Source organism: Homarus americanus, unplaced genomic scaffold (assembly GCF_018991925.1).
Source record: "Homarus americanus isolate GMGI-L3 unplaced genomic scaffold, GMGI_Hamer_2.0 scaffold34360, whole genome shotgun sequence".
NCBI lineage: Eukaryota > Metazoa > Arthropoda > Malacostraca > Decapoda > Nephropidae > Homarus > Homarus americanus.
The window spans coordinates 9,373,974-9,386,184 of NW_024739403.1; the positions used below are offsets into that span (position 1 = coordinate 9,373,974).

Here is a 12,211-nt window from a genome sequence, read left to right on the forward strand (position 1 = left end):
AATGGATGCTACACCCAGCGCGGCCTTGAGGATGAAACTGCCAAGCAGGTCAAGCGCCGCCTCCTCCCTCCCTCCTCCCCGGGTAGTCACGCCATAATACTTAAGCCACTACAGCTAGCAGTAGAGGGGGTAGGGCTGCATAATAATCACAGTCCGAGACGCTATATGACGCCAGTGATAACGCAACAAAGACACACTGGCAGAATTTACTACACAAGTACTCTAAGCGGAGGGGAGGGGAGGAGGGAGAGGCAGGCAGGCAGGCGGGCGGGGTGGGTGGCGCGGCGCGTGGTCACCCAAAAATAGCATCCGAGCTGACACTCTACCGCGTAGCCAGGAAAAACTCCAAGTGAAAGTTCAGCTTTGGCAAGGCACCGCGCGTAAAAACGCCAAGTGGCGAAAGCGCAAGCGGGGTATATATATATATATATATATATATATATATATATATATATATATATATATATATATATATATATATATATATATATATATATATATATATATATATATATATATATATATATATATATATATATATATATATATATATACACCCCTCACTTTACGCGGTTAATGTAACCCACAGGGTACCACGGAAAGTGAGAAACGCGTAAAATGAATAACATAACATATGGGATTAAATGAAATAGAGACCAGCTGACCCCCAAACTCCACTTTTTCCAACACAATACCTATGTTCTAGTAAAAATAACATCTTAATTTTATGATGGTACATGCACACAATTAATACTTAAGAGAAATAGAGAAATACAGTCGACAAGTTAATGTCCATTCAAATAATGGACTCAACTCCCTCCCCCTCTTCTCACACTACACTCCTGGCTCTTCCCTCTCTGAGAAATTTTGGGGGAAAAACCAGGTATAGTAATAAATAATACCTCAAACTAAAGTTAGGATAATATAATTGACATTGCTGGATTCCTTGTAAGACCAGGAATATTTTGAATACAAATGTCATATATTTTGCACAAAAGATATCATATTTACTCAGAGTAAACATTATATCTAAAATTTGTATGTCTAATGCAAAATATATGTTGTTTATATTCAAAATGATCATCAAATTGTAAGAATTCCAGCAATGAAAATTATATTCTGGCCGGGTAATTTGTATGAATTTTATGAGCTAAAACAAATATCTTCAGTTAATAAAAAAAAAATATATATTCTTCACGACATTATCTGTCAATCAAAGTACCCCAACTTGCCTCCCCCCCCTCTTCCAACCGCGCCAAATGGTCGGTCAGTCCCAACCCTCCCCCCCCACCCCCCACCTTCCCTCCCTACCAGAGAAATGTTGGGTGAAAAAACTAATTTTAACTTTTAGTAACAAATAATACCTCAGACTAAAGTTAGGATAATATAATTGACATTGCTGGATTCCTTGTAAGACCAGGAACATTTTGAATATAATGTCATATATTTTGCACAAAAGATAACATATTTACTCAGAGTAAACATTATATCTAAAATTTGTATGTCTAATGCAAAATCTATGATGTTTATATTCAAGATGATCATCAAATTGTAAGAATTCCAGCAATGTAAATTATATTCTGGCGGGGTAATTTGTATGAATTTTATGAGCTAAAACAAATATCTTCAGTTAATAAAAAAAAAATATTCTTCACGACACTATCTGTCAATCAAAGTACCCCACCTTGCCTCCCCCTCTCCTCCAACCACGCCAGATGGTCGGTCCGTCCCAACCCCACCCACCAACCCTCCCTACAAGAGAAATGTTGGGTGAAAAACTAGATTTTAACATTTAGTATTAAATAATACCTCAGATTAAAGTTAGGATTATATAATTGACATTGCTGGATTCCTTGTAAGACCTGGAATATTTTGAATATAAATGTCATATATTTTGCACAAAAGATAACATATTTACTCAGAGTAAACATTATATCTAAAATTTGTATGTCTAATGCAAAATCTATGATGTTTATATTCAAGATGATCATCAAATTGTAAGAATTCCAGCAATGTAAATTATATTCTGGCCGGGTAATTTGTATGAATTTTATGAGCTAAAACAAATATCTTCAGTTAATAAAAAAAAAAATTCTTCACACCATGCCAGATGGTCGGTCGGTCCCTCCCTCCCCCCCATCCCCCACCAACCCTCCCTACCAAATGTGTGGGAAAACCAGAATATTTACCTTTTTAGTAATAAATAATACCTCAAACTAAAGTTAGGATAATATAATTGACATTGCTGGATTCCTTGTAAGACCAGGAATATTTTGAATATAAATGTCATATATTTTGCCCAAAAGATAACATATTTACTCAGAGTAAACATTATATCTAAAATTTGTATGTCTAATGCAAAATCTATGATGTTTATATTCAAAATGATCATCATATTGTAAGAATTCCAGCAATGTAAATTATATTCTGGGCGGGTAATTTGTATGAATTTTATGAGCTAAATAAAAAAAAAAAAATATTATACTTCACCGCGTATATGAGTAGATGAACCGCGTTAAGTGAAAGTTCGGTTCTGGCGAGGCACCGCGTATATGAGAAATCGCGTTAAGTGAAACTGCGTAAAGCGGGGTAATACTGTACTGTATATCACAAAAACTGATTCTTAGAAAAAATTTCATTTTGTTTTTGTTTTTTCCCCTCTATTCCATAGAAATACCATTATTTGTCTATCTTATAACCTCTTATTGTCTTCTTATTATTATGTAATTTTGTCAGTGAACTATTAGCACCATAATTGATTCATACCTTAATAAGTTAAATGAAATCTCTGAAATTTAAGTCATTGCACATTTGTCCTTATTTTCCTTTGTTATTAAAGATATGAGAAATATACAGTAAAAGTCCAAAAATCCGGATGCCAGGAATCCGGACCACCCGAGAATCCGGACTTTTCGAAAACTCAAACTTTTTAAATTTAGTGGGCTTTTGTGGGTTATGTGAATGAATGGAGCTGCTTTAAAAAATTAATTTACATAATTCTAATAATAAAAGTAATTGTAAATTATAGGTAGCTAATTTTGTTAGTTTTGTAATTAGCTTGAACTGAAATGTAAAATTTGAGGCACTATAAATCTTTTGTGTGTATGTGTGCATGAGTGAATGCCACAGCTGCACAGCGACAACAAACGACCACACGATCGCCACTTTAAAACAAGCAATCAAACTGTGACAACGTATGTAATTTTGAGTCCTACTATTTCCATGTACAGAGTACAAGCCCATAATAATGGCCACTAAAGTAGATAAACTTCATTGTGTGAAGAGAAAGAAGAACACATTGAAATTGAGTGACAAACTTGAAATAATTAAGAAACTAGAATGTAATGTGAGCAATGCTGTTCTAATGGAAACATACAACATTGGAAAGTCTACAATTTATGATATAAAAAAGGAAAAGAATAAAATTCTAGAATTCACAGCTTCTTCTGAGCCTTACATTAAAATTGCTGAAAGAAAAAGTTTACATTGGCCCAAATTAGAAAATCTTGATAAAGTGTTGCACGAATGGTTTTTGTTAAAACGATCAGAAGGTATGGCAATTTCTGGGCCGATGCTTATTGCCAAAGCAAAGTCTTTTAAGGAGCAAATGAACATTGAATCAGAGTGCGCATTTAGTGATGGATGGCTTAGGAATTTCAAGACTCGTCATGGTATTAGACAGTTTGTTTACATTTTTGTCTAGTGCTGACTTTATTTTTCTTTAAAACTGCTCGTTTTGATAAATGAAGCATGCTTTATTTGCTAATGAATAAACTATCAAAATGTACATGTTCATCTCTTCTTTATTCCTCCTTAAATTTTAGTTTTAAAAGTACTGCCTGAGAATCCGGAAAATCTGAAAATCCGGACCGACCCAATCCCCAAGCAGTCCGGATTTTTGGACTTCTACTGTATGTGGATATAAATGTCTTTATAAATGTATTTTGGCATAATAGACACAAAAGCAGCTATTAATGACTTTTCTGCTTGATTAATGGCAGTTCAGTTGCATATAGGAAGGAAGGTGATATATAGATCAATAAATAATAAAAGTCATGGAATGAATTGTTCAGGGTACGTTACTGAATTTTCTTGGAGGGCTGGAAGAAAATAATTTCATAATTGGGTTAAATTATGGATGAATGAAGGATTGATTAAAGATGAATACATACAGTATATATCTGACTGTCAGAGTGATTTGTTATAAGGAATTCCAGTCAATTGGAAGATGCGATCCTCTGTGCTTCAGTTAACATGGATGGATTAGTTTTTTATGGGACTTGTGCATGAGAATAATTAAATAGTACTTACTGTTAGTATGGTAATGTATATTGTCTTGTAATGTACTTCATCATTTTTAACATTGCCTTGTTCCATTCGTTCATATTTTACAAATTCATAGTTGTTGTTTTTTATTTATTTTTTTCAAGAAATATACTTTTATGAAATGAGATATTAATGTAATGAAAGAATAATAAAATACCTTAGAATGTTTCTAATTCAAATCTGTATTTTACATTCTTTGCAGATTCTACTAGCTCAGACGCTCACTTGTTAATGGCACAGATTCAGTTATATCAAGGCAACTACAAACAGGCTCAACAAAGTCTAGAAGTGGGCCTTTCTTATAATTTTGAGGTCAGTCATTTATTGTTCAAGGTCAGCTATTGTATTTATTATACCTCTCGCCATTGTGTCATGGGTTCAATCTCTGGCTTAGGTCAGATATAAGAGGGGTAGTATCTAATGTGACCTTACCAAATATCACAGGTATTCTCTGGGCACTGTATTTTCTTCCTGTCCAAATACTGCTGTGTCTTATCTGTAACAATTAATCTTAACAATTTGTATAGGATATTTGTGTAATAGTCTTTAAAAAGACTGGGGGTTGTGCAGTTTCTAATATTTTGTGTTTACATCTCCTCTGTATGGAGCAGTTTTATGGGTCCACAACATTGTGTACATTTCCCTCAGAATATAATATGATTAATGTGGAAAGAGCAGACACTGATAAAATCAATGCGAATTGAGGACAGTGATTGCAGCTCATAGTTGTGTTATATTTTTGTGGGCTCAATTTAAATATAAGTACAATGAAAGACAAAAGTCGTGTCGTGAAATTGGGTGAAAACATTTGCCGAAGGACTAAACTTTTGGTGTGCTCTGCCTTGTGGTAGGGGGGCTCTCATAATGTTTCACCAGTTATATTTAATCTTCGGACAAAACCGTGACACGACTTTTGTCTTTGATTGTATCTTGTTTTGTTTTTGATGAGCATCTTTGTGGATCCTTCTTGCCAATTAGTATAGTATGGACCATGACTGTGAGTGTCACCCCATGCAAGAAGAAGTTGATGCCATTACATCTGATTTGGGAGATGAGGATGACTCCCATACACAATGACAGTGAATATGGTGGCTTTACTCAAAATTTAGATAATGAATTTAGTGATTCTGAGGGGAATTTGATTGACAAAGATGAGGAATTTACTGGCAGAGCTGGGATATCTTCCATTCCATGTGTCAACCCATGAGTCTCCCACCTGAGATTGGAGGGAATCTTTGTTTACTCTTTCCCAACCTCTGAACTTTGGTGATGTAAATCAAAATTTTATTTCCTTTTTAGGGTTGATAGTCAGTAAAAATTGAAACCAATTTAATTATTTATTTGTTATTTTCCTAATGTCAACTATATTCTTCGTGCAGGTGCGAGAACAACCAACTTATCACTTGGTGCGTGCACGGGTCATGAAGAAACGAGGGCAGTATCTTGAAGCAATTAATACGTTGAAGGCATGTCTCAATATCGCCAATACTCGACCCACTAGTAAGTTGTTCTCTATACTGTCTATAGTGTATGTATATTGATCTGTTGCGGATGAAGAGGATTTCCTTTTATATTAAAGCTACATCAGGCTGAACTTTATTAATCCAGAATTTAGGATCCAGCAGATAATACCAGAGTACAAAGTAAAACAGAAGAAATGACAGAAAATCTCTAATATTGAGTAGATTGGGAAAGATTCTATCTGTGATATTGCATAAGTGATATCTCCATGAGCCGGAACAATTGGTGCAGAGCACTTCCGGTTTATGAGAGATATCCGAGTAATGAGACGACTCTCTCAAAGCCAGAAAATATCCTTCATCCCTGGAATTTTCCGGGTAATGAAAAAATATTCTCGGAAGTTCCACAAATTTGTTATTATTCATCTATCGAACCCAAAAAAATGTCCCCCATACCCGGAATTTTCCGGAATTTTGTTCTCGGAATACCGGGAAAATGCGCCTAATTTTCATCTCAAACCCGGAAAAAACATCCCCATCCGTGGAATTTTCTGGGTGTTGGGAACATTTTCTTGGAATTTTTTCAGAAAATGTCCCCCTTGGAAAATCATTCCCAAAGTTGGAATTTACGGAAAATTCTGGCTTTGGGAACGATCTTTCGAGAAAATTTCAATTCCAGCTATCGGGGAGTTCCGGGTTTGAGGAATTCCAGCTAACAGATATATTACTGTATGTGAATCACATTGATTTCATATATAAGTTTGTTCCATTTCATGTAAGCCATGATTGTTTCCAGTGCTTGTACATTCCCATCATTCTAAACAGTTTCAATCTTACTGAATTTACAGGTAAACGATTTTCAGTACAAGGGGTCCCCATTACCTGTATTTGTACAGTGATATCTCCATTACTTGGAACAATTAGTGCAGAGTGTTACAAGTGAGCTAGTTAATTTAATGTTGGGTCCACCCGTAGAGGCCAACTCGTAACAAAAGTAAGGTAATTTAAGAAAGATTCCAGGGGAAAAGGGTGGATTTATACAAAGGAGGAGTTTTTAATATTTAATAGCAATAATGACTAATTATAAAGACAAATCTTAACCGCTAACCCTACACCAGTGCCCTAACTAAACATATAAATATCCTAACTAAATACAAACTAGAATATGGGTAACAAGAGCAAAGAGAAGCCAGAGAAAAAATTTAAGCCATCTACATACTTCTCTCTGCAATGAATGTTCTGGTACGTGGGATGATTAAGGCGGTCACCTGATGCGTGGGATCCTGGGGAAGGTAGAGGTCCTTAGGGCGAGTCACTATTCCAGGACAGAGGATGAGAGTGAACTGCTTTTCAGGATAAGATACAGGTCCCTAGTCACTTTGGTGGCTCATGGGAGAGCTAAAGTGTTGTGGTAGAGGCTAGGGAGACGTGTCAGTGATATTATTGGGCTGGCGACTCTTGCTCCAACATCGTGATATGGCAAGGAAGTGTTGTTAATTGCCGACCACCAGTTGGCATTGACCCAGGCGACAAGGTGGTCCTGTTACCGACCCCTAGATGGCGTTGACCCAGGTGGAGGGATGTGACAAGAGGTATCCTGAGGATGAGAGATTTCATGGTAATGAGATGCCTCTCAAACTCTAAAAAATCCCACATCCCCAAAATTTTTCCGGGCAGGAGAAAGTTTTCCAAGAGTCTGAACTACATGTCTCATCTTGATTCTAAACTATGCATCTAATCATCAGTGGGGGCTTATTTTACTCGGGTCTCACCCGTGCGAGGCTATCGCTTACGCAATTTGTTGAAATGTAACCACAGTTATAGCATACATGGAAAGCTATGGGTAGCTCAGGTAGAAGTATAGCATTAATTTAACGATCTTTTGCATATTTAGGTTAATTGGACAAAAATAGGGCTCTGGGTCACTGGAATTACCGAAAAATCCAGTGCTTGTGAGTTAGTGAGTGCTGGCAACATTATTAGGGACAGCAAGAATGATCAGCTGATACTGCTCTGTACTGTAAACAAGAGCCTGCAACAGCTCATCTCAATTGAATTGAATTGAAACAGTTTATTTAGCCAGAAAAACACTGATACAGAGTGGATAATAATAACAATATTAACATGGCTGAGCCAGTTGAGAACCTGAGCTCTCTTTTAGGCACCTGATATATACTATACATTTATCTCAAGGAAGTATTATGTAACATTTAGTAATATCTGGAATAGTACAATAGCATGGTGGTAATAAGAACATCTCATAATGTTACCACGGTTATCACTTCAACCATCTGGGGGGTTCTGCTAAATAAAATCATCTAGTTTTAGTCAGAATAAAATCCTTAGTGCCACAACGCCCACTGGTGTTAACCTTGATTAGTCTCTACTAACTGTTGTTATTAATGGCTTTAACTGACTTGAGCTTACAGATGTTAACTCAGACCTATCAGGTGCTGACTACAGGTGCCAGTCTACCTCTCCTCTCCTTCTCCCTCCCCTCCCCTCTCCCTCTACCTCCCCTCTCCCCCTCCCCCTCCCCCTCTCCCTTTCCCTTTACCTCTCCCTCTCCCTGTCCAGTGGTCAGGGTTTCTGGTAGTCAACACTGTCATGTTATTAGTCACTTGATAAGTTTATGACAGAGTTGTATTTTGTCCTGAATACTGATAATTTTGTGATGGTTTAGAAGTATTTTTCTTTTTACATTAATGATTAGCAAGATAACCACTCTAGCTGTTCATTAGATAATGGAAATGTATCAGGAATTATTCATGACTGAGGAAAATGATGTACAGTCAACCCTCACTTTACTCGGTCCCACATTCCACGTTTCCACGTTTACTCGGTACCCTGCCGAAACCGGAATGCTCACATTCCGCGGTGCGTGTACCCCTTTACACGGAGAGCGGCTGGCGAGCCTCACCATTTTTGGATCCAAACCTCCCGCCATCTCTCCTGCCCTCTCCCGCCATCCGCCATGTTGTGTAAGCGGCGCGAGTAGGTTGCGCAGTGTGTATCTTTGTTGCGTTATCAGTGACGTCATATGACGTATCGGACTGTAATTGGGCCATGCATCCTTACCTCCCTCCGCTGCTAGCTGTGATTGGTTTAAAGTAATATGACGTGTCTACCCGCGGGAGGGAGGGAGGAAAGACAACGCTTGACCTAGCCGCGGCAGTTTCATCCCTCCAGGCCACACCGTGTAAACGTGCATCCATTGTTCTGTAAAATGGCTTCCGCCGGACCACCCCCCCCAGAGAGAAACCTTTCCTTATCTGGACCCAGCCGCCCTAAGCCAAAGAAGACACGACGTTCCTTAAGCTACGAAATTAAGTATAAGATCATACAAGAGTTGGAGAAAGGAACAAGACAGGTTGATCTCGCACACCAGCATGGTGTTAACAAGTCTATGATCAGGACAATTAAGAAGGATGCAGCCAAGATAAAGGAGCACATGAACATCACAAAGTCTAGAGGTGCTTCTATGATCAAGTATTTCCACAACCAGGTGCTTCTCACGACGGAAAAATTGCTTGTGAGCTACTTGGTGCGTCAGGCGCGACGGAACATGGCGGTGGACACGCGCTCAGTTAAGGAGTACGCACGTGAACTGTATGCTGCAGTGTCACGAAAGATGGGAATTACGGAGCCCAAACCCTTTAATGCTTCCTCTGGGTGGTTACAGAGGTTTAAGAAGAGCAACAAGATCACCAATATCAACATTGGTGGTGAAGAAGCTAGTGCTGACCGTGTTGCGGCTAGGGAATTTCCTCCGTTTTTACGTGAGATTATGGAGGAAGGACAGTACACCGACGACCAGGTGTTTAACATGGACGAATCTGGTCTTTTTTGGAAAAAGCTACCTTCCAAGACCTTCATTGTGAAGAATGCCAGCAAGTGTCGGGGCCGGAAGTTGCAGAAGGAGCTCATCACCGTCCTCTTTACCACCAATGCCTCCGGTACCTGTAAGCTCAAGTTATCGGTGATCCACACAGCACGCAAGCCTCAAGCCTACAAGAGCATGGACATGACCAAGCTAAATGTCCACTGGCTGACCGCACGTAAGGCGTGGATGTTCTCTACACTGTCCCTCTCCTGGTTTGATCGTCACCCCAACGTAAAAGTGCTCTTCCTTCCTCCCAACACTACGTCTATATTACAGCCTATGGACCAAGAGTTAATCTGTAATGTAAAAGAGGCATTCTCTACTAAAAAATTCAAGCTCCTGAACGACTACACCAACACCAGGGAAGAGTTGCGTAACCTGAGTGACACCAACACCGATAGCAAGAGCAAAGACGACAAGGATCAACAGTTGGCAGAGCAAGAAGTACTTTTAAAACAATTATGGAGAATATTCAACATCAAGAAAACTGTGGACTTCTTGGTGGAGGCATGGGATCAGCTGTCTGTAGCAACTGTTCGTCACGCATGGAGACATGTGTTGCAAGGCATTCCGGCCGCAGGCAGAGTCAATCTGTGACTGGTGAGGTTCAGACTGTTGCAGTAGCAGTGGACCTTGCCAGAGAAGCTGCGCAGAGTGTTACAGCTGCAGGCTTCTCCGAGACCACCAACGACGACATCCTGGAGGTGATTAGGGATCCTGATGTGACTACCGACGAGATGGTAGATGATGATGACGTCAGTGAAGAGGCAGGTGGTGCGTCATCCCAAGAAGAACGCCGCTTATCCCATAGCAATGTTAGGGGTGCCATCAAGTGTATCGAGAAAGCCAAGCTTCTCCTTTCCGATGACCCTGACGCAAACAGGTATGAAATCTTCACTACCCAGCTGTTGCAGACTATGGAGCCCTACATCAAGGCTTATCACGACAACATAAACACCAGCCGTCAGCAAAGCATAACAGAGTTCTTCGCCCGCAACCCACCATAGCCAGCCCAAGCCAGTGATAGTGACAGAGGTAGAGACAGTGATGATGACTTTGAGGGATTTGTCAGGGAGGCTCTGACAAGTGTGGATGACAGTGATGGTGACTCACCTGAGGGCCAGTAGCCTGCCCTCTGCCTCGGAACCAGCCTCCATTCCCGTACGCCGACCCATCTCTTCTACTAACGTAAGTGTTAACCCCAACCTTGTTTCTTTCTAACCTAACCTTCAGTTTATTGACTGTTCCCTTCTATATTATGTGTGGGTGAATACCATCATAAAGTTAAGATGTTATTTTTAGTAAAACGTAGGTATTGTGTCGGGAAAAAGTGGAGTTTGGGGGTCGGCCCGGTCTCTATTTCAATTAATCCCATATGTTATGTTGTTCACTTTACGCGGGCCGCTGTGGGTTGAATTAACCGCGTAAAGTGAGGGTTCACTGTATTATTTATTTGTTTTATTTTATTTATTTTTTTGTTGATTGAGTACCATATATACTCGTCTATAACCCCCTTCGTATATAGGTCGACCCCGATTTTTTGACCAAGAAATCGTTAATTTATGATATTCCTCGTTTATAGGTCGACCCAAGTTTTTGAGGGTAAAGGAACAACAAAACTTTCAGAAAAACACTACGTCCTATGAACTTGTTTACCATTTATTATTACGACACTTTACACTGAAACGCGGGTAGTTTCAACAAAAATATTGTATATTTCCATTCAAGTATTTATTCAAGTCAATTAGGAGGGAATATTATTGTAATACAACAGTTTTCTAACTAAACCATTTGAAAAGCGATTACGGTAACATATTTTGAACGAAAGAAAGCGAAAGTCATTGTTTTCTTCACAATTTTATCCCACTTTCCACTGTAATACGTACGTCATTTCAGCAAAAAATATTACATTTCCGTGAATGTATTATATCAACCACAGTATGAATAGAATATCACTAATATAACAGTATTTTAACCGAAAACTATTAAAAAAACGAGTAACATATCTTGAACATCGAAAGGTTTGGTAAAGTCTTCTGTTTTCGTCATGTAGTTTATCCTAATTTACATTGAAATACATCACGTTTCAGCAAAACTACTATTTTTTTCAGAGAATATGGAAATTAATATTTTTGCTGAAATGACGTACGTATTATAGTGGAAAGTGGGATACAATCGTGACAAAAACAATGACTTTCGTTTTCTTTCGTTGAAAAGATGTTACCGTAATCGCTTTTCGAATGGTTTCAGTTAAAAACTGTTGTATTACAATAATATTCTCTCCTAATTCACTTGTGATGTAACAGTTTTTTAACTGAAAACGATTCGAAAAACACGTGTACCGTCTAGCTGATACGGCAGAGCCCTTGTCGCGGAGGCTTTGTGTTTGCATCGGCCCTTCTCAAGCAGCTTTTAATTTTAGCGTACGTTGAAATTGTGTTTACCGGTATATTTTTATTTTCTTGCTTCTTATTTTCCAGAAATATGACAAGTTTGTATATAATACAATGTTACGGTACTTTTAATTAACAAGTATTCATTT

General features: G+C 38.6%; 1 protein-coding gene across 1 annotated transcript in view; it reads left to right on the plus strand.

Moving 5' to 3' along the window:
• Positions 1-12,211, plus strand: part of LOC121874600 (tetratricopeptide repeat protein 21B-like) — a gene marked incomplete in the record, with an annotated part of 547,778 nt that overhangs the window by 213,522 nt on the left and 322,045 nt on the right. The window contains 2 exon segments of the mRNA XM_042378823.1: positions 4,529-4,638; positions 5,706-5,826. Of these exon segments, the coding sequence (XP_042234757.1) occupies positions 4,529-4,638; positions 5,706-5,826 (231 nt within the window).